General features: G+C 44.6%; 1 protein-coding gene across 2 annotated transcripts in view; it reads left to right on the top strand.

The window, feature by feature from the left end:
• The first annotated feature begins 19,326 nt into the window (after window positions 1-19,326).
• TDRD3 (tudor domain containing 3) overlaps window positions 19,327-23,103 on the top strand; it is a 224,449-nt gene continuing 220,672 nt past the window's right edge. The window contains exon 1 of one of the 2 annotated variants that reach the window (XM_090024671.1): window positions 19,327-19,645. In XM_090024671.1, the coding sequence (XP_089880797.1) occupies window positions 19,605-19,645 (41 nt within the window). In that variant the 5' untranslated portion in view covers window positions 19,327-19,604. The remainder of the gene's footprint in view (window positions 19,646-23,103) is intronic. The other variant, XM_090024687.1, reaches the window with a different exon arrangement.

Here is a 23,103-nt window from a genome sequence, read left to right as displayed (position 1 = left end):
TGGGCACTACACCAGAGCACCAGGAGTTTTCAAAGATCTGTGCCAGGGGCTGGGCTATGACGCTTGCCAGCTCCTTGAGTACCCTGGGGTGCAGATTGTCAGGGCCGGCTGACTTGAAGGTATCCAGCTTCTCAAGGTGTTCCTTCATGAGGTCAGCATTTATGGAGGGTAGGGGATCCCCATCACCCGGATCTCCCTGTCCCGTAGCGGGTATGGGCGTCCCATGGGACTGACGAAAGACTGACGCAAAGTACCTATTTAATAGGTTGGCTTTTTCCTGGGCATCAGTTGTCAGTTGCCCCATCTGGTTTAGCAGGTGTCCAACATTGCTTTTCCTCCGGCTCCCAACATATCTGAAAAAGGACTTTTTGTTGTCCTTGATGCTTGAAGCTAGTTGGAGTTCAGTTGCAGCCTTGGCTTTCCTGGTTTGCTCCCTGCAGGACCGGACCAGTGCAGAATAATCCTCCTAACATTCTAACATTTTAAAGTGAATTGAAATTTGGCCTGAGTGAAAAATGCAGTATTGAGCCCTTTTCTTCATGCATTTATACGTACGACCAGGCACTTTATATATTTTTTTCAATAATTGAAAGTCATACTGTATTCTCTTGGAAATACTTATGCCTTTGAGGGCGTTCAAGTAACTTACAAACTGCATTGCAATGACCTCAGAGTTTCCTTGAAATCTTCCCATTTGTGAATGGAGTTTGAGAAGCTGTGGAGTTGCTGGAAAGTGCCTTCTTCCATTGCTAAGGAGTCTCTGATCAATACATGTGTGTGGAGGAGACCTCTTGAATTAATTCTGCTGTTAGAAAGGCAACTTGCAAAAGTGTAGATACTGGGGACAAGGTGTGATAGTGGTAGGCCCCCTCTACATATTAGGGTGGAGGTTGTTGCACAATTACCTTGAGACCAGCTGAATGTGAAAAGTAGCTATCATGCCAGAAAAAGCTCCCACCAGCTATGAAGTTAGACCTCAAAAATCTGCACTAACTTTATAGCTGGTTCCTGTTGAGCTTTAATTTGCACATGTAGCAGGGTCTCCCCTGAGGCTGGGAGCCCCATCAGCTGTGAGTTTCCAGCTAAGGGGTACAGCTTGCCACCCAAGACTGAGTCCCACAACTGTTGGGGAATCTCAGGGGCCAAGTCCCAACAACACCCCACTGCTGCTGGGCCCCAGAATCCCACAGTTGCCATCATTGGGTCCCCACAGTGCCTTCTGGTGCTGGGACCCAGCTGGGCCCTGGCAACCACAGGGCATGGCTGCAATCTCCCAGCCCCTGAGGTGCGTGATACCCCTGGGGAAGAGAGATAGCCACAGCAGTCTCCTAGCTCTGGGGGTATATAAGCTGTTCTGGTGGCTGGGAGCCTCAGTTGAGGGGGCTCCAAGCTGTCAGAGCTTGCAATAAGCCAGGAGAGCTATATAAGGCTCTGCTCTATGTACTCTATCTGTAATTTTACTGTTTACAAGTATATTACTGCCTCTTTACTACAATACTCTAAGCATGATCTTTGTGAAATATAAGCACAGTTCTTGAGTTTCTTGCACAGAGTGTGCAGCCAAAAGATGGTTTAAATCAGGACTATAATCAAGAGCTAATTAAAACAGCATTTGGTTGTCTGTTCAGAGATTGATTTTCAAAAACTCAGACGTCAATAGGAGATGCAGTTGTTCAATGCCTCTGAAGATAGTGCCCTTGCAGTATTTAATCTTCAGATATACGCTCTGGAATGCATAAAGAATTTCACATTTTTTTCACTTATGACCTTTGTTTTTTCCTTATCGTTTGTCTAGAGTCAAGTTAATTTAATTTAATGATCATATCAAAGCTCTACTTCTTAAGTTTGGGTATCATTCTGCTATACATTTCACAAAATGTGCTTAACTGTAGGAGTAGAGAATTGTTAAATAAAGATAATTAGATGATTAATTTGAATCGAGTGCATACAAATTAAGTTGCTATACACATTTCAATCACTGACATTTGATAAGAAAATATACTTTAGCTCAACCACATTTAGCTATTGTACATCTTGTAATTTGGTGAAGAGCATGATCTCTCGTTCAATTTTTAGTAGTAATGAAAGCAAAAGGCAGATTGTAGTGACTGACTACTATAATTTCAGATTTTATACAAGATCCAGTGACACAAGTCTATATGTGCAGTGTCACTTCCGTTACAATATCATTCCTCAGCTAACATGACTCTGCATTGTTTTGTTAAAAATACATGTGCAGACTGAACATCTGATACCTGAATGTGAAGCAAGAAACTACTAGTGGTCTTAAAGTAAGTTGTCTGTGTATTGCAATTGTGCTTTATGGGTGCTGACAGACATTAAACAACAAATGAACAAACTGTACTTTCCTGGAAGAGGCAGTTCATTAGTTTGACCTGACTCCACAACATCTGTATAGATTGGGCACTTCAGTGGGGCTTTTTGATGCTTTCATCTAATAGCTGATTCAATAAAATAATAGCCAAAAAACTCTGCTGAAACACCCAGTCTATATAGATGTTGAGCAAGCTGGGTCTGACTAATGTGATGCTTCTTCTGGGCAGGCAATGGGCTCAGCATGGGGAGACGTGGAGTTTAAAGTAAAGCACTGTTTTTTGCTTTTTTTTTTTAAATGTCTGTAAGCAGTTTATATTATTTTCAAGTAAAAGTTTGGTGATAAGGATGACATTGTGGTCTGCAAGAAATATCGAGGGTTTTAAGATGTCCATTACTCCAAAAGCTTTTAGAACTACTACCATGAAAGTTATGTAACTATGTATAGTTTATGTATAAGTATATGTCTTAGGATTTTTCTTAGTGATGACCACCACAACTTGGCTGCTGAAACAAAGACTGAATTCCTAATTTTCATTTCATTTTAAGTGGTAGATATTTGGCTTCTTTAAAAAAACTGGTTTACAGAGGCTCAGACTGCACACTCAAGAATAGAACTATGAGTTAATTACAGTGAGTGAACTCAATTTTTGATATTCCAACATCAGTTCTGTGATCTCTACTTGAAAATGGCTTTTTTTCTGCCGTCTTCTAACCTGATGTTGTTTTTTGTGATAACAAGCTCAGGTCTGTGCAACCACAAAAAAAAAAAAAAAAAAGAAAGAAAAAAGGGAGAAGATTTCAGTTTGGAAGGAGGACACAGAGGACACAATATAATTGGGAGAATCACTGAAGGGGCTATGTATAGATATTTTCTTATTACCAGTATTATTATTTTATGACTATTTGCCCTTGTATTCAGGGCCTATGACTGCAGTATTTGGCTATCATGAAACTATGAAACTATGAAGTGGGTACTTGGAGGGGATTTGATCAAAAAGAAAATGGTGGCTTTGTTGATGGAGACTGGGAATTCTATGCATACATAGTTGTCTGGAAAAGGGCATTAGGGGACAAGAGGAAATAAGCAGGGAGTAAAACTGCTCAACATGTAGAGCATAATAGGTGAGATGGTCTGATAAGGGAGAGGGTCCAGGAGCTACTATGTTTGCTGGGACTGCTCTGCTTTTCTGTCTTTCTGAGCTTTTTATGTGTTATAATGTTGACAAAGAATCCCTAAGGGTTGTTTGTCAAGTAGATTCTTCTCTTGGTAAAATGATTTGACCCTAGGCATAGCAGGACTGTTCTGTGCCCATGGCAGCTGCAGTGCCCGAGGCAGCATCAGCTGCTGTGGTGCAAGTGCTGATCATAGCAGGATAGTCAGCTGTTGCTGCAGTGGTGGGTATTTTTGTGCCCCCCACAAAGGGAGCACCTTGGACTGCCTTAGTTGCCTCCCCCCATCTCAGTTATGCTGCTGGATTTGATACAGTTTTGATCAAACTGTTTCATAAATGTTTCCAACTTGTCAGTGTAACAGAATTCAGTACTTAGATCAAGAGAGCAAAAGATACCTCTTAGCAATCTTCTCTCCCTTGGTTCAGAAGCTAGATGTTACAAGGTTGAGGAGACGAGCACAAATGAATTGATTATCTGTTTTGTTGTTAGCTGATATCTGCCTAATCATGAAACCGCCAGAAACTATCTTTGTTTAGAGAAGGCCTGAGAATGGAAAGACAAGGATATAACTGTTTGGGAAGTTGCTTTTATGTATTACACCTGTCTTGGAACTGATAAACTTGGAATGAATTGCAGTGTTTAGGGTGTTAGGTACGTGCACGTTTCAGCTAGCTGCCCTTATAACTGCTGCTGTGCTTATAGAAGGGACTTGTCCCTTGAGGCAACTAACAAGAAACCTAGCTGAACAGCAAGCATTACATTTGGGGAATATAAATTAGTCTAATTATCATGACATATCTAATACCCAAAGGACAGTTATAAAAAAAACAAAAAAAACCCAACCCCAACCCATGATCCCTGGATAACTTAGCAGGGGAATACAGAACAGGAATACGGAATTGGTATTGTTTTCTTTATATAAAAACATTGGTGAAACCATTTCTGGAATTCTGTGTGAAAGTCCAGAGTCAGCATCTTAAATGTACGTTGGATAGTTGGAAAAGGCTGAGAACAAAATGAAAATAAATTATTCTGTATTTGGAAAACTTGTTTTATGGTGAGAAACTCAATAAGCACCATCTTTTTTAACTGAAAGAAAGTAAACTGAAAACTTTGTTGTAGTCTCTAAGTACCTACAATCAAGACTTTTGATTGTAGAGGATTTTGAATGTAGGAGACAACAGGAAAAAAAGATGCAAGGGCTGGCAACTGAAGGATTTAGGCTAAAAGTAATATGCGATCCCATGGTCAGTGTAATTTAAGTTTGGAGCAACTTACTGAAGGATGCAGTGAACAAGCCATTAAGCCTAATTTGTATAGGATGTCCTTTTGAGATGCATCTTTTAGTTCCACCAGAAATTAAAGATTGGGTGCAGGAGTTCCTGTGCAAGGGTCTATGCTCTCTGTTACACCAAGTGGCAGACAAAGGGTATAGACAGACATGGAATTTCTACTGAGAGAAAACCCTTTGTCCTGGGATCTTGTGGACTACTAGTCCATTGTCCTGCTTTAAGTACCTGTAAGGTATGTGAGATGAAATGGCTAACACCCTTCCTATGGCTAAGGGACCCTTCAGTTCAATGCTGTGTGCATCTGTAAATTAATTACAAGTCATTCCCTGGACAAGCCAGTCAGACTGGGTGCTCTCCCAGCCCACAGAGAAACAGCAATGCAGCTTGGAAGGCCTATGTGGGTAAAGGGCTGTGTCCTTCTTCTTATGTCCCAGGTTCTGACTTGGATCAGTCAGGACTGCCTTGAATTCAAAGTTTGTTTATAGCCTAAATGATTTCAAGTCCCTTCTATCCTCAATCTATGAATGTATAAATTGGCAGCAGCGTGATATAGGAGATTACTTTAGAATTGCTACTCAAAATCTGACTGGTCTGAGGCATATTTTATATTCATCCTAGATACTTTTGTAATCATCATATTCCTAGAATCCAAACATTTGAAAATCTTTAATATGCCAATTTTTACAATAGCTCTGTGTAACAGACAGTCAGAAGGATCCTGTTATTTGAGGAGGAAAGAGCAGAAGGAGGAGCTAATTACCAAGGAAATTAGTTTTCTCTGATTTAACAAAATCCCCAATTTTTGGTTAAAAGAGTTCAATGGTTAAAATGAAACACCTCTATCTATCTATAGATATATCTAGATATATCTAGATATATTTCTATATACGAATCTATCTATATTAGTGGTGTTTAATTTAAATAATAGAAAAATATAGATTTGTGGTTACTTTTTTAAACCAAAAATTGGGGATTTTTTTAAAATCAGAGAAATAAGATATAAGAGCCCAGAAGGGCAAGAAAATGACTGGAACCTAACAAGTCAGACCTGGTGCAGTGGGTCTGGGCGGAAGAGGGTCACCTAAAGGAAGGGAGCAGAAGCTGGGAAGGGTGAGGACCTGACAAGGGAGTGCAGGCCTGAGGTGGCCTGGTTGTTTGGCAAACTAAGTGATGATTGGAAAGTTGTAAGGCATGGGCATGGATGTAAGAGAGATTTGGAGGCTGCGAATAGCCCATAAGGCAACAGGTGCCCTGGGGGGCATATACAGGCCAAGAGGGCCCACAAGACATGAGGGCTGGGTTGGGATCAGTGGGGTCCAAGAGGGATCCACTGGCAGAAGATTGATTAAGACTTGCTCTAGGACCCTTGTGCAGCCTCTAGTCCAGGAACTAACTAGGAACCTCAAGACATGACAGGTGGGAGAAAGGGAGGGTTCATTAGAAATGGAGCAGGGCAGGAGCCACGTGACCACCAGGAGTTATCACGGCCACCCCTAGAGCACCAGTCCTGTTGCACCTTGCCAGAAGATAGTAGGTCTTTTTCCTACTTTACAATTTTTCTAAGCTTGAAGTCCCCTAGTGATACTAACTATTCCATCTACCCTTGCTTTTATGTACTCTAGCTATTTTTTTTTACTATGGATTTTAACTACTTGAGCACAATAAAAGTAAAACTTGTTACATTCTCTAGGATGGTGATTTTTCAACCAGGCCCCACAAGATCCTTTTAAGGGAGTTGTGGCATCTGCCCTCTGTGTGAGGAGATAAGTGCTTTCCTCCCCCTGTCTGGCACCTCACACCCACCCCTGCATATCTGGACAAGCAGCTGCTCCACTGGAGACTCCCACTGCTGTCCTCTCCCCTCCTCTAGCAGCCCCTGTGCTGACTACCCCCACACTCAGCAGTGTGCTCTGCCATGGGCTGGTAAGCAAACAGGCTGATGTGGGGTTTCAGAGTGTCATGCTGGGTCATAGGCAGACATGTCTGGGGAAGCAGACCTCAGGGTCTGAAGAAGCAGCTGAGGTCTGATGGGAGCTTGATGAGTCCAATACTAGAGAAGCTAGAAGCCAGGAGATCCACCTGGGGAATCAAGTCAGAGATTCAGAGGGTCAGGTAGAGCACAAGGTCAGGAGGATAGCTGGGTTGGGTATCCAGGAAATCAAACCAGAATTAGGTCAGGTATCCAAAAGGCTCAGGGCAAACTTGGGGTCCATGGACTACATTGGGTTGGGCTGGGTATCTGGAGAGTCTTTCAGGAAACCAGCAGCAGCACAAGCTAGCAACCTTGGTATGGGGCTAAACCTTGTTGCCCAAACTCTGGGTCAGGGGTTTACATTGGAAGGGATGAAGTGTCAGCTGACTTAGACTGGCCACTCTGGTGGCAGGGAGTGGGTGTGTGGCTAGGCCCACATAGGGGGTTCTGGCCACCTGTCTGCTGCTGTGTTCCAGTTAGGAAGTGATGGACTGGGATGAGCAGCTATGTGAGGTAGGCCAATGCCCTGTGTTCAGAGCCATGTTGTTCAGCCTGGCTTGTCCTCCCCACTGCTTTCATGCTTCCAGGTTGGTGGGAGAGGCTGCAAGGGCAGGTGGCTATGGTTGCCCGCATGTGAAAGTGGAAGAGGAAGCAAACTGGAAAAAGCAGGATATGATGTGCTGAGGTCCTGCCCCCTCCTGGTAGCAGATTCTATTTCAGTGATTCCCAGCCAGAGTTCTGCTACATGTACAAAAGTTGCGGAGGTGTTCCTTGCGGTGGACAAAGTTGGCAGTAGCCTAAAGATGCTTGCATGCTATACTTTTTATAGATTGTTATTATGTATGGTGCTGGGGCAAGAAAACAACTTACATTTGTTATTCAGAGCAGAGAATAAACTGAGAAGAATATGCATGTGGGTATTTCACACAAATCCTGTAATCTGCTAAAGCAGAGTGCAATTTGTAACATTAAGACACTTTGCATAGCAAATGTTTCCTAAGATCCTTAATCAATTGGTTTTAAGAAAATATCCAATAGTTTTTATTATTGCACAGATGTTTTTTATATAGCATGATTATCTCTAATATTCAGGTTTATCATTAAAATGAAACACCAGGGATTAGCCCTCTGAAGATTACCTTTTCTAAAAGTTGTGGAGAAAACCATCCTCAAGTTTTTTACAGCTTTAGTGGCTGGTGCCAATTGCTGGTGAAGGAAATAGCTGGTCAGTAGATTCCCATTTAAGATTATGTTCTGAAAGGCGGGAGCAAACTTCTATGAAATATTTCAGGGAAGGCTGTTGTCAGCTGCAGGAAAATCCTGATTCCTTCCAAGAGAAAGATGGCTATTGTAGCTTTTCCAAATGCATAGATGAGGCCATGAGAAACTGAAATTACTTCAGTCTATAATGAGTTTGAGGAACATTTCTCTCTTAAATCTTGCAACTTTCTTGGCCTTTGCACAGTGGTCTTTGGGCCACCTCAAAAGGAAAGCTCCAGATCATGGAGACCTCAAAAAGAGAATCAATGTAGCAAAAAGTAGAGGTTTATTCAGGCTGAGAAACTTACTGGGGAAAAGTCAGAGTCTTCTGAAATGAGACAAGAGACTAATGGAGAAAGCAAGGATACTAATAGAAAAGAGTTCCCTTATCTGGTCCTCTGAGCTTTTTGAGTTACAGGATTATAACTGAATCTTACAAAATATCTGCATTTGAGCTGTGGGGTTTTGCACAATTGGTTGACTAGAACACACCTTTTGATAGTGAGAATGAGTAACAGTCCCTCCTGTCAAGAGGAGACTAGACAGTCCCCTTGCTGGGGTCACCTGATCCCCCGTTATTGTTCCTGCCTGGTGCAGGGGGCTGGACCCGATGATCTTCTGAGGTCCCTTCCAGCCTTACAATCTATGAATCTATGAATATCCTGATACTATCCACTTGACAGACTACCTTTTGCAGGAATGTTTTTCTTGATCAGGGCTGGCCTTAGGTGAGGGTGATATGGGCCCAGGGCACTGAGGTCAGGGGGGAACTGCTCACCACCTCAGTCTTCCCGCTGGACTGTGTCCCACACTCCTGCCCTCCTGCCTTGGCCTCTGCCTACAACAGCGCTGCTGACTGGGGGGCAGGGATGGTGGAAGTTGGCCAGCTGCCCCAGGGGTGGTGGAAGAGGCTCAGTAATAATGAGGAGGTGCCACTACCTGCTGGACAGGGCAGAGCAGGCGGGCTGTGAGCCATGCCTGCTGCCCTGCACCCATGACTGGCTCTACAAGTCCTACTACTGCGTGACCCAGCAGCATCCACTCCTTGTATTTCTGCTGCTTGTCATCATGAGCACCTGCGTAGCGCTGCTTGCTGTCTTAGACTTGGTGCTGGTGAAAGACAAGACTCCCCTCATCCTCCCACTACCCTTCTTCCCTTGCCCTGCTTGGACACCACTAAGAGGGTCGCAGGGAAGCAAGTCTCTTGATCCAGCCCAGCAGCACCCCCTAGGGCTCTATTTATTAAACTTTCACTAATACTACTAGATACTTAAACTCAGAGAAAGGACAACAAAATACAAGGTCACCTAGGGCACCATTTTCCCTAAGGCCAGCCCTGTTCTCCATAAATTGAGTGAATTTCACAGTGGGTGAGTCAGACAACTAATTTATGTGCAGAAGAGGAATAATGCTTAGACCTTTGAACTGAGCTTATGTTCTGCTTTTAAGCCCAAAGGCAAATTCACATGAAAGGAAGAGAGACCCCAGTAACTCCTCTACATGTTTAAGTAATGGTGTCAGTAAGCAGCCACAAGGCAACACAAGTACAGAATGTAAAGTGTTATTGCTTGTGATGATCAGTGTTTAAACTGGTCATTCTTAACCTTATTTTGATTTCACTTCCAGTTAACATGGGTGTCCCAACCAGGCAGGGACAGATTAAGATTAATTCTGTCCCTGGGACTGCCCCCCACCCCAGCACAGGTCTCCCCCTGATCTGTAATCCCTGGCCAGTGCAGGGGGAGCAGCGGTTGGAAAAACACGTGCTGCCACCCAGGCCCAGGGCGGGAGCCACAGCTATGCCTGCTCACAGGTCTGTGTTGGAGCCAATGCAGGAGGTGTGGAGCTGCTGCCCGCCAGGCATGAACAGCACAGACTGAGCTCCAGAGGTGGTCCCTCATGCTGCAGCAGTGCCCAGCTAACATGCAGGACCACGGCCAGGCCGTGCTGGGACCTGGCTACCTGAGGCTGCCCCACCGCCGGCAGGTCCTGGCCATACACCGTGCCTGACTCTGCTCCTTGCTGCTCATGGTTCTGGCTGCTCCCAGGGCTCTGGGGCAGTCGTGCCCTGCCTGGTACCCAGCAGCCATGGCCTGCTGTGTTGTGCAAAGCTGGCCCGGCCTGAATGGTTAATTTAATCTGGCCAAGGGCCCGGGCCCAGCTGGCCCGTGCGTTAATCCACCTATGGCTCCAGGCTGTAGCCCAGTCTATCCATTTGATCCTCTTCAGCTTGAACATTTTTTCTGTTATCTTACTATGTCTTTCTTGATTTCTCACTTGCTTTCATTATAAATTCCAGTTCTGAGTGGTTCACAGGCTTGCCATGAAGCTCAGTTTGTTGGAGTGTATAAGTGTGGAGACCGTTATCCGTCAGGTACCGCACAAGGCTTATTGCTGAAGAAGTACATGCACTTACTGCTGAACTGAATTAGGCTCTTGCGAGCTGAGAAGAAAAGTGAAATCTGCCATGTTGTGCAGAAGGAGAGAAAACTTGGCTTTTTAAATGGTTGTGGCTGTGGATGCAGGCTTAAAGCATGGGTTGGAGTGCATTTGGGGTAATGCAGCCTTTCCCATCTCCATTACTTCTCTTCCCTGTCCTAGACTTATCTGGAGTTTTCTTTGATGCAAGGGAGAAGTGACTCTGTTTGCCTATGTAGGAAAATACAGTTCTAAGGCACACCAAAAATGAAATACTTTTGAGTGCTTTAAAAAAAAGGTACACTTCCTGATCCATATTCAAACTGAGGAAAAGCAAAAAATAAACTTAAAACAGTGAGAAATATATTAAAGCTTAAATTCTAAAACTCTAAAATTCTGCTTCTTTTTAATGACCATCCCAGAGTGAGGACACCAAGATTGGTCCCCAAATTATCAGTAAAATACAGGTGAAGATATTTTATTTTTAATCTACTTTAAATTTTGATAACAACTTTTTAAGAACTGCATACATTTATTACAACTCTGTATAATTGTGGTTAAATATAGTTAACCTCTTATTTGATGTAATTCCTTTTTATTATGGACTATTTTAAAAGACAGTTAACTCTTAATAAAAATCAGATATTGTGATGACAACCTGACGATACTTCTGTATGCTAAGATCTGTTCTGATTTGCTAGAAGTTAGTAAGCAGAGGGTGCTGAAGACAGAACAGTAACTAAAATTAAAAGAGCCAATATATATATAAATAAAGGCCAAATTGGAAAATAAAAGAAATTAAATCTGTCAGTAAAAGTCAAGAAATCCTTTGTCCAGGTTTTACATCTGATTGATTTAAGTACTGTGTAATCCACATTTAGCTACTTTCTGAAGGTTTGAAGATGCTTAGTTAGTCTCCCTGTCTTGGGACTTTTTGGATCAAGTATACAGTCTGCAATGAAAATTGGAAACCAGAGTTTCCACATTTGAATAGGAAAGTACACGACATGCTGTAATTTCACTGCCAGGAAACAATGCAGGAACATTTTTGCCTCCTTAGCTTGTCATCTGTCACAGACCCAGAGCCACCTGCTTAGCTGGAACCTGGCATGGGTGGGCTCTTCTGCGACCAAAATTAATTATAGATTTCCTGAAGAAAATAAGTACATGACTTCCAATAACATGGATCTGAAATGACACTTTATTTTGGAATGTTATTGCTTTCTTTTGTGAGTTAACCAGTAGCCATAAATGACTTTGGTGAAATCATAAATCTAGTAATGCTTAAACATAATTTGGTAAATGCCTCTATATTTTAGAGGTTTCCAATGAAGTCTAAGAGAAAGACTTGATTTTGAGAAGTTTGAGCTTCAGAATTATGTTTTTTAAAATAATCAGTAATAAAGTTTTAAATGTAAAATCTTCTAAACTTGTGCTTTCCTAAAGAATAAAGGATTTTTTTAGGGATCTGACCTAGTATTTCTGCCTGATGTTTAGCTGACATGGATCCATCAATCATTATATTTAAAACCATTCTAACTAGCTTGCACCTTCACTAGACCTGTGAGGACACACAGTTCTCCATATTTAGCAGGGTTATAGTCATGATGCTAGAATTGGAGATGTGTATATATAGGGATCTACCCTATTTGTAATTTTGTGTGTTTTGTGGAAATTGTGAAAAAGTGGTTTGTGCAAATTCCATGAAAATGGCAATCTCTGCGATTTTGCTGCACAAAGAGCACAAAGGAAAGTGTGGCAATCCCTGCAGTCAGAGCATGCATGGTTCCACCAAGAGACTTAGTGAGAGACTAAGCTAGTGGCATAGGCTCAGTAAAGGTGCCAGTCAGGGAAGTGAGACTTCAGCACCATCTTTTAAACAGATAGAGGCAGTGCATTCAGTCCTGTCTGCAGATGAGTGAAAGGAACTCCCATAAAGATCCTTTCAGATATGGACTGTGTAAGGCAGTATCATGCACATGGTGGAAAACTTATTCTGTTCAGTGTGCAATATGATTCTGGATGTGCTGAGGAAAAACAGCATTGATTGCCATTTAGACTTCAAATTGCACATAAAGTGAAAGGCTGCTGCAGAGGCTGAAGGACAGAGCAAGAGACAAACGACCATGTCCTTAATGTTTAAAAGGGCCACTGAAAGCAGTGTGACGAGAAGAGAGGTTACATTTGAGCTAGTTGGGGCACTCATCCCTTTGCAGAAAACTGACAGCCCTAAATTAAGGGAGTACTTGAAGACAAATGTGCTAAATGATGGATGTTTCCCATGTGCAATCTAGCATTGCCAAGACTGTCTACTGGCAGTGATTTTTTCACATGTACAGTCTACAGAAGCTGCATTGGCAGATTATGAATCCATCTCGATTGCAGCAGATCAAGCCACAGATCCTCAAGATAACTGTCCTGCACATTTTATTTGTGCCTGGGAGACTGTGATGTGCCTGTTTCTCAAGCAAAGCCAGTTCACCTCACATATGTCAATTTTGTGCAAATATGTGCAAGCTGTAGTGAAAACTGTTTTATGTCTTAGATTTTAACAAGATCTTAGCATTTCTGCCCAACAAGGCCATGTATATGTGTAAAGCTTTCTCCAATGTGCTCCAAGGAATGCTGCCTAGCACAATTCATGCCACTTGCAATGCACATATTCTGTCTTTAGTAAGTGACACCTGGTGTATGCAGTTTCCTGACGTGGATAGCCTGGTTTACTCCTTTAAAAAAGCCTTCAAACATTGTCCAGGCCATACAGGGGTCTGTCATCAATCAAAGCGGGGATCTACATGTGACTATGTCACTTCAACCAGAGTCAGTGCTTACAAGATGAAATTTGTGGTTTAATGTGGTTTGTTACTACACCAAGAATAAGAGGTAGTACTAGCAATTTGTGAGTAAGGAGATGGAAATCACACCTGACACACAGTGCCTGCTTAAAATATGTGATCTCAAGATGGGGCAACTTTGAAGATCAAGTGACGTTTGTGGCTGAAAATGTGATCTGGTTCATGGTACAGAATTGCTAAGAAGAATTTTTCCAACTATTTGAGTTGGTTTAATAAAAGATATCAGATTTACCTAAAGAACCTTGTTTGCCATCTGGTTCGTGGTGCTTCTAATGTGGTTTGAAGGCTGGCAGGCTGTGATCTACCAGGCACTCAACAAGTTGATGGGGTTGATAAGTTGGGTCAAAGATATGGCATCACAACAGCTTTCAAAATGTCAGTGTAAAAGCCAGTGGAGACGAGAACTGTTCCAGGCAATAGCTGCCAAGCTGAATCGTACTACAAATATGATCTGTCACATCCATCACAGTTTAAACAACAGGCTGCCTCCTTTTTTAGTGCTGTTCACATTTTGGACCCCACCCAGGTGCCTGTTCTGAGTTGTGATCCTTGGTAGTGAAATCAATCCCTGGATGGGGGAAAGAGCATGACGATAAATGTGCTGCTTACATGAACTTTGTCAAAGAGTGCCAGATGCCTGCGGCTGTGACTGTTTTGGGAGTCTGTTTATGACTGGTTTCCACTTCTCTGCAACCTGGCAGGATGCTGCCTTAGCATTCCAACCATTTCAATGGATGCAGAGCATGAAATCTCAATGTATGGACACGTGTTCACACAGCAGAAATAGAGGATGTCAGCTGCAACTGCCAGTGAATGCTGCATGCTGGCATTTAAAAAGTAACATGATGAATTCTTTCTATTAAGGTTAGCATTATATAGTTTGATGTGTCAATACTGCATCCAAAATCCTTGAGTATGGTGAAAAGTGCAACATTTCACAAGGGGTGGGGTGGGGAAGCTGTTGCAAAAAGTGTGAAAATAACATGGGTCACCATGAGCAGACCATGATTTTTCCCCTCACCTCAGCAGGGAAGTAGATCCCTGTGTATATATGATATGACTATAGATTTGTGTAAATTATTATATAATTATCTTTCCTTATTATTTTCCAGATATTTGTGCTTTAGAATCTATGCCTTGTGTTTAACAGTAGTTAAGGGCCATCTTCTGCTATTCTTACATATGTTACGCAGAATGCAGGTCAAAGAGCAGATGAAGTTCTTAAGATCTGATGAAGCAAGGTGTTGCTTACAAAATGCCTCTCTGAATTAGTCTGTAAGATGCCACCCTATCCTGCCTTGTGCGTGATTTTACACTAAATCTAGTGTACACTTAGTGATACAGCTAAGTACCACTCTGTACATATATTAAATTATGGTTTTACTGCATAAACATATTGGAATAAGAAACCTACTTGAGGATTAAGGTTGACAGCTTGCAAAAGACTTTCAGAATGTAAGCTGAATGGAAACTAATGCAGGTAAGCTGATTCAGCTATTACAGCTGTGAATGGCTACTTTCATCCTAGATGGGTGCTAAGTCTGATACCATAACATTTGTCTCATTAGGTATGTAATTTTGGCTTGCTTATTGTGTACTCCATGGTGTGATTAGGCTGTAGTTTATCTATATGTAGATATACTGGAACATGATGAAGGTGAAGCAGAAGCTTGCTGCTGCCAACTTATAGTTAGGATGGAAGAATTCATTTTTTCTCACAAGATTTCTCACAAATAATTGCTGCCTCTGCAAAAAAGGGATGGTGGGGGGTGGAATCTGTCTCCTCTTAATTCCCCCAAAATTCATCTGCTTTGGTGTTGCCAAAAACAGCCATCTAACTAGGTGACTATATGTCCTGTTTTGGTCAGAATAGTCCTAGTTTTCATAGGTCATCCCTGTGTCCTGGCCAGTTGGTGCAAATTGAAACACCAGCTGCTGCAGGTAGAGGCAGGTGGGCAGGGGCACAGGACATGGTGCTACACGGTGGCCTTCAAGCTCTTCACACTGGTGATGACATCGCTTTAAGATGGCTGAAACAATATGCAGAAATTGCATGGACTAAATTAATAAATTTGCCAAATCGATGCCACATGAGGTTTGTAGATATTCTGGAGGAGGTATACTGGATATAAGCGAATTGGGTGATGACTGTGTAAATATTGAGAAACTGTCATGCCCACTAGGGAAAGGCAGCATAGAAGACTTCTTTTCTTTTTAAGAACTTTTAAACTGTAATCTTTGCTTTGTTGGGACATATACTAACTTTGAAGAAATTATGGGGTGCTGGAAAGTCAGCCTCATGTTTCAGGCTACCATCATTTGCATATTGAAAACAACACAACCTGGGGACTGAAAAAAGGCTGTGTATTTACCCATATGTAGTATACACAGTGCTTATTAAGCACACAGTACTGTCAGTGATACAGTATTAGTATGTCCCAAACTGACTAGTTCCCATAATTTTCAAGGCTTCTAATAGTTTCAGGCTGTTATCAGATGCTTTCAGAATGAGGGAGCTAGTCAGTTTTGGGGATATGAAATACTGTGTTGCTCGCAGTGGTATAAAGGGTTGGCCAACCTGCAGCACATGTGCCACAAGTGGTGCTGGCACCCTCTGTGTGTGGCGCTTGGCAGATTGGGAAGGGAGCAGGCAAACACAGCAACAGATAGGGCACAGAGCAGAAAGTAGAGCAACAGATTAGACAGGGAGCAAAGGGGGCCAGAAGGCAGAGCAGCAGATCATGCAGGAAAAGGCGACTGGAGTGGTACTCAGGGAAGATGCAGGGCTTACTTTGTGGCATGCCAGCCAAAAAGTTTGGTCTCTGATGCTGTAAAGAATGCTTATTATGAAGATACATGAAACTGATCAAGTCCCCTCATTTTCCATGCTTCTAAAAACAGACGTGGAATTGTCTGGCTCCTGTCAATTTCAAGGTATCTAATACCAGCCATCTGACAGCTGCTTTTTTCAATATTTGCATGCAGATAATTGGAGTACAATTAATGTCACCAAGTAGGCAGCAGATCTGAAGGACACTATGCACGTAACTGATGCGGATATATTATGATTATCATAATGTAAACAATAGGCAGCAAACTGACAAGCATTGTGTTATGCAGTTACGTGAATTATGCACATACTTGGTGTGCATATAAGTAGAGTACACAATGGAATTGTTGGTGAGGGTGAAGCTGAATGATGAAGCATCTTAAAAACAAAAACAATGGAGGTTGCATTTGAATATAGTAGAAGGCAGGAGGCCAAAAAAGGTATGCAAATTAGGAGATATTCTTCTGAATGATCTTTAGAAAGCTGTCTGGTACTGGGGGCACAAGGGAAAAAATTTACTGAGGCACAAGAGGTGGTTTTGTCTCCAGTGACTCAAAAATGATTTAGAAATGAAGGTTTTTCTGATATGTTGGGGAGATCAAAAGTCAGCTCACACCACTGACTGAATATTCCTGGGGAGAGGTGAAAAGGCAGGATTAGAATTGTACAGGGGAAGATCAGTCTTTAGGCTGTTCTACACTACATAATCTTGTTGGCAAAACAAGTGCCAACAAGATGTGAGCACATCAACATTAACTCCTCTGTAGCACTGGGCTCCCTGCAGACAACTATGGCCCTTCGAACTGAGAAGGCTTCTGTTGACAGAAGAGATGTGTAAAACTGGCCCAGGCCTTCTTTTGGATATAACAGCCCTTTTGACTGCTGGACCTATCCAGCATACAGTTTGTGCCCTTTCCGCACAGCTGATGAAATTGAGCCATATATATATAAGGATGTACACACTCCCGCAGCTTCTGTTTTGGCTGCTGTCTGCCACCCGAAGTAGCCAAGTGTGGACAAAGCTTTTAGCAGAGGGATACAGAGGCTGCTTAGCTTCTCACCCAATTCTTGAGACTCAGGACAGTGAAAAAAACTAGTGATTAGCAACAGGAGTACAGCTCTAACTGGATATTCTTCTTTTCTGTGAACAGCAGCTGTCTTTGAAAATGTTGGTGGCTCAGATACAGACTGTGTCAGTAGCTTGGGCACTCAGAATAGCTGCTAAATTTTCAGGCCTCCAGCTACTTTCAAATCACTCTTAGCTTCAAAAATTCCTTTGAACGCTGCAGTGCTTAAAAATTGTACGGCTAAGTCAAAGAAGAGTGGCGGGTATATCCCCATACACATTACCCATTTGAATCTTTCCTCATTTATATCCTTTTCTTTCAGAAACAAGTCAAGGTGCTTCAAAACTCCTTTATACTGTACACCTTAAAAGGAACTTATGAAGGGTATCATGAAGCAGCTCGTGCTTCTAATTTAATATACAGTTCCAAACTATTCAGAATATTCAGTTTAACATTCATTTCAAAGCAGAGTCCCTAGCAGAGACTTAGGAACCCATCCTCTAACTTTTCTGCAGGCAGCGTAAACCATACAGGCACTTCTGAAAATCCCACTCTTTACTTTCTGGAGCATATTTTAACAACTTTTGCAGTAGCATGATGTTGGCTGCCATGGTCCCTCTGTTTTACCTGTGGCAGGTTAGAGTGTTATGTTCTGTGGTTGTGTCAGGGTTGTCTGTGTAGTTTTGCTAATAGGTTAGACCAGTGATGCTCACCTCTTTTCCCAGTGGACTGGATGGACAGTGCCATGGTCCCTCTGTGGGCTGGACTTAGCTTGTGGCCCTGATCCATTCCTGGCCACAAGGGGAAAGGGTGGGGAGCAGCTCAGCTGCAATCCCAGTTTGCAGGGAGAAGGGGGCATGGCTCAGCCCCAATCTGGTTTCAGGGAGCAGGGGGCAGGGCCTGGCCCCAGCCCCATCTGGCTGTGAGGTGAAGGGGACAGAAGCATTTGGCAGTAAGGGAAGGGTGGTGGTATTAATAGCCATTGCTCCCCTGCCATCAATTTCCTGAGCCCTGGGGAGCCCTGCAGACTGGATGCAAAGGGTCTGCAGGCCACATTTAGCTCACAGGCCGGTGCATCTCTGGATTTAGAGCAGTGGTTTTCAATCAGAGGGGTGCTGCTAGATCCTTTGAAGGGTGACATGAAGTGTAAAGAGATAAGCTGGTAAAATCCAGGCTCAGGTGTGTCTCTTTGTGGACGATCCTCCACCCAGGCTGCCAAGGAGGCAAGCACTGAAATATATAGTTGTTTTTGAAATTGGGTGCCACTCGATTCACAGAAGTTATGGAATGTGTCTTGAGTCCCGTGAGGGGTGCCTCAAGTTCAAAAATGTTGAGAACCACTGGGCTACACGATGGATTTGTATGGGATGGCTTGGGTAGGGATGATCTTACTTCAGACCAGGGTGGAGGGTTGGACTAGACCTGTAGAGGTTCCTTTTCAGCCCTACTTCTCTGTGGCCCCCACTACATGGGCAGGTAAAGTTGTGATGGGATCTAACGTGTGATGCACAGAATTGTACATTAGATACAACTACACCTTACTGCCTGATCCTGGGCTCCCCCCCCTGCATTGGTAAGAAGTGGGCTCCTAGCTACAGGGGCCCAGGCAGGGCTCTTGATCTTGGTGCAGCTGGGACCAAGAGCCGCTTAGGTGTGGGACTCAAGGTTTTGACTGCGTATGTGGACCCCAAGTTTCCCCCAAGACTCAGGGATTGTGTCTGCTGCAGTCCTCCAAGTCTGAGGCCCACTTTGACACATCAAAGGCCAGCCACTGTGCAGGGCATAAGAAGGTGCCAGGGTGAGGTCTGTGCTGTACTCTGGGCATGGCATACCCCTGTAGCTGGAAGTCCTGCGGGGCTGAAGGGCCCTGCTGGAGGTGCAAATGAAACCTGGACGGCTACAAAGTCAGGGCACGTTTTCCAGGTCTAATTTTATGGCCAGCTGGAGCTCGACATCAGCTGCGCTACGAACCAGTTGCTTGCTCAGAGGCAGCGAGGGGCTCCGTGCTGCTGCTCCCCGGCAGAAAGAGGAGACCTTTCTCCCCCTCTTTTTGCCCCGGGCTGGGAGGGGGGCCTCTCTCTGCTCCGCTGCCACAAGGGACGAGTCCCGGGAGAGTGGAGACGACAAGGCCTGCACCCCGGCCGCTGAGGGGCAGAAGGGCCGACGGAAAGTGGCGCCGCGGGGAAGGCCCCGCTGTCTGCCCGCCCCTGTGATGGCGGCGCCGGCCTCCCGGGCCCGCGCCTCCTCAGCGGCGGAGGGGGCGGAGCGGGGCTGACAGCGCGGCCCGGCCCGGCCCGGCGGCGGCTTTGTTGGTTGGCGGGAGCGCGGGGACCCAGCCCAGCCCGGCCCGGCCCGGCCCCCCGCCCCTGGGCTGGGCCGGCCGCGGCGGCAGGAGGCGCCATGGCGGCCGGGCCGAGCTCGGCGCTCCGCGAGGCGGGCTGGTAAGCGGTGGCGGCGGGGCCGGGAGGCTGCGTCCTGCGCCGGGGCGCGGCGGGAAGCTCGGGGCGGGCGAGGAGCGGCTTCCCTTCCCCTTCCCCTTCCCCTTCCCCCGGGGCCTCCTGGTTCCTGTCTTTGCCCGAGCCCCGGGCCCGGTCGAGGCCTGGTGCCCGCCGCGGGGGCTGGGCCGTGCCCCGGCCGTGGGGCTCCCGGGGGGGCACGAGCCAGCAGGGCGGCCCCGTGGGGAGGGACGTACTCCCTGCCTTCAGCCGGGCCCGGGGCGGCCGCGTCTGTGCCCGGTGTGGGCCCCGCTGCGGCGGGGGTGTGGGCGCGGCGGGGGGCAGGGGAAATGGCGAGGGCGCTGGGGGCATGACTTGTGAGGGGCTGAGGGCACTGTGCTGATTGAGTCTGGAGAAGAGTAGAATGCGGGGATTGAAGAGCAGCCTTCAACTACCCGACATGGAGCTGTTCTCAGTGGGGGCAGATGACCAAACAAGGAGCAACAGTCTCAAGTGGCCGATTGGTGCCACCTTAGCTGGGGGTGGCCGATTGGTGCCCCTCGCAGCAGCCAGTCTTGCCGAGCGGGGGGAGCCCCCTGCAGCCAGTCTTCCCGACTGGGGGGTCCCCCTGTGGCCAATTGCAAAGTGGCCGCTCCCTAGACAGTGCTTGCAGGGAGGCACTGGTGCTCCCACCTGCCCCCAGTGCCAGTCACCTAAGTGGCAAGCGCAGCCTGTCAGGGGGTGCACATGCGTCGCCACTGGCAGCATGGGCCGTTTAGGCTGAACGTTAAGGAAAACTTTCCCCCTAGGAGGGTGGCGAAGCACGGGAACAGGTTACCTGAGCTGCGGAAGCTCCATCCTTCACAGTTTTTATCAGACCCAGGTTGACAAGGCTTTGGCCCGGGTGATGTAGTTGGGGCTGGTCCTGCTTTGAGCAGGGGGTTGGACTAGATTAGTGGTTCTCAACCTTTTATTTTTGTACCAGGACCCATTTGTAAACGTTGGTGGCTAGTCTCGACCCAGCGCCCTTCACTCCTCACCTGCTGCCCCCAGGCTGAAACCCCCCCAGTGGTGGGTGTGTGGGGCATGGGGGGACCCAAGCAGTCCCATGCAGGCTGGAGCTCTGACGGCCTTCAAGGGAAAGACCAATTTCCCACATTTTTCTCCTTTAAAGGATAATCCATTTTTAAAATTTGTTGATCCTTTTTCAAGTTTGTCCGTGACCCTTTAATATATTCTTGCGACCCATGGGAGAAAGATGCTGGACTAGATGACCTCCTGAGGACCCTTCCAGCCCTGTGATTCTATGCAGAGGGTGCGTTCTTATAAAGGAGAGAGTGCAGCACAGGCCAGGCAGCCTTGAATTAGGCTGGTGCCTCTCACTCCTCTGTGGCACCCCTTGATTCCGCTTGAGAACCCCTCTCTGAAATGCTACCTCCTCCCTTCTGCTTGTATCTCACTTTGAGAGTGGCAGAGCTGTCTTGGAGCGCTTTTTCCTTGGCATATATCTTGGCCCACAGAAGGCCCGGGGGTTGGGCGGGGGGAGCGGTTTGATTGTACCAATTTCTGTTTGAAACATCTGCATTCATTTTCTGTGTCCTGCTGTGCTGACGTTGTTCAGCATCCTTGAAAGGAGTTGTGGGCACCCCTGGGGATGGTGGGACCCCAGTTGAGAATTGCTGAATTAGGGTCCAGAAACTAGGAACTCCTGACTCTCTTTAATCTTTAACGGTTTTTTTTTTTTAAAGAGCTGGGGAGCCTTGGCTGGGATGTGATAGCTGGGGATGGACCTGCTTTGAGTAGGTCAGGGTCCTTCCCAACTCAGTTTTTCTATGATTCTGTGATTTGACAGTGTTACCTGTCTCTGAGTACAGTATGTAAGGGACTTGGACTTTTTACTTCTACAGTGCAGAACACACTCTCTGGTTGGTACGTTAGGTGAACACTGGCAACTATTATTTATCTAATGGTATAGGCTTACCTTGTTTCTTCAACTGTTTTCAAACACTTTTCCACAATACGTATTCCCTCTCAAATCTACAAATTGTAAAAAACTAGTTATTTAGCCCCCGGTTCAGAGAATTGCTTAAATTTGTGTTTATGAGTAAAATTAAAAAAAAATAGCGTGATGTGGTACTTGGAATGTTTTCCTGGTACTATTCTTTCTGGCTTGGTTGTGACCTTTTTTGACTGGTGCGCTCTTTGCAGCAGCAGCACTCTAGGCAGCTTTTAAACATGTCTTAAGAAATGGTACTCAAAATAACATGCTTCTGGTCTGTGTTGACATTTAAACCATGCTCAGTTCCAATTCATTTGCACTTCTTGCTTTCACCTCTTGTCACAAGTAGTCATTTTCCTAGTGTGAATAAAGTAAAAAGGATCGGTAAGTCAGATTCATTCTTCATTTGCTTCTGTGCAGCTTGGTTCTCTGTTCCTTTAAATGCCTGAAAAAAACTGTTTTGTGCATTTGCAATTCAGGCAAACCAGTCACTTTTGGAGGCCCTGCACATGACAGCTTCATTTCTGATATCCTTGTTTACTCTAAGATGGAAACAGGAGTTAATATTAGTTTAAAAAAAAAGAAAAACACTTTTGTTAAGGCCTGAGTAAGAAGATATAACTAAACACACAGAAGGACATAATGTTACTTACAAAGTCACTTTAGAAAAGATGGCACTTTAAGTGTGTTTTATAATGTGATACAATTTTTGTTTTAACCTTTTGTGTAGTTTGATACTCTCAGTTGAGTTTTCCTTCTAAACACTTACAAGTACAACAGCTTAAATACTGTGAGAAGCATAAGAGGATATTACAGGAATACTGTCTAATTCCAGATCAATAGATCCTTTCACACTCTTATTGTTATAGAGAAATGTCTGCTACCAATAGAATTGAAAATGTCTTCTATATTTGTTTTGACATTAAAATAGTTTTTGGACACTTTATTTGCTGCCCAGTATAACTTCTTAATTACAGAAAGTAGGGTAGAGATGTGCTTTATAAACTAATAAAATGAAAGAGGATAAGCTTCCATGTGCCTGATCTCACTTCATTAAATGCTGTGAAAGGACCTGCCCTCTGCCTGAGTTCAGATTAACATGGTTAACTACCCCTCTCTTAATTAGAGTTTATTTCTTCTTCCCACCCACCTGGGAGACTTGGCCTGTTAAGAATGCCCTATTATAACCACCAATGGTAGTATAATTATGTTTACATATACTTTTTTGGTTAGGTTTACCTTTGCATCTAATTATTAACTTTAAGTGCTGCATGCATTAACTTTGCAGTATCATACTGGTCCTTGATTGTTACTACATATTGCAGGGGAATACTGAGAAGTTAGATGATAAATTTGTTCTTAAATTATGTTCAATAAAAGCAAATAACCCCCTCCTGCCTTAAGGTCTTAAGTGTTCCTACAGACCTCTAAGAGGGTAGAATATGTCCTTAGAGCTTTGCAGTTT

This window comes from Crocodylus siamensis, chromosome 1 (assembly GCF_052110815.1).
Source record: "Crocodylus siamensis isolate JL-2025a chromosome 1, ASM5211081v1, whole genome shotgun sequence".
Taxonomy (NCBI): domain Eukaryota; kingdom Metazoa; phylum Chordata; order Crocodylia; family Crocodylidae; genus Crocodylus; species Crocodylus siamensis.
The sequence above is the reverse complement of the archived record's forward strand: the minus strand, read 5'-3'. Positions and strand labels throughout refer to the sequence as shown.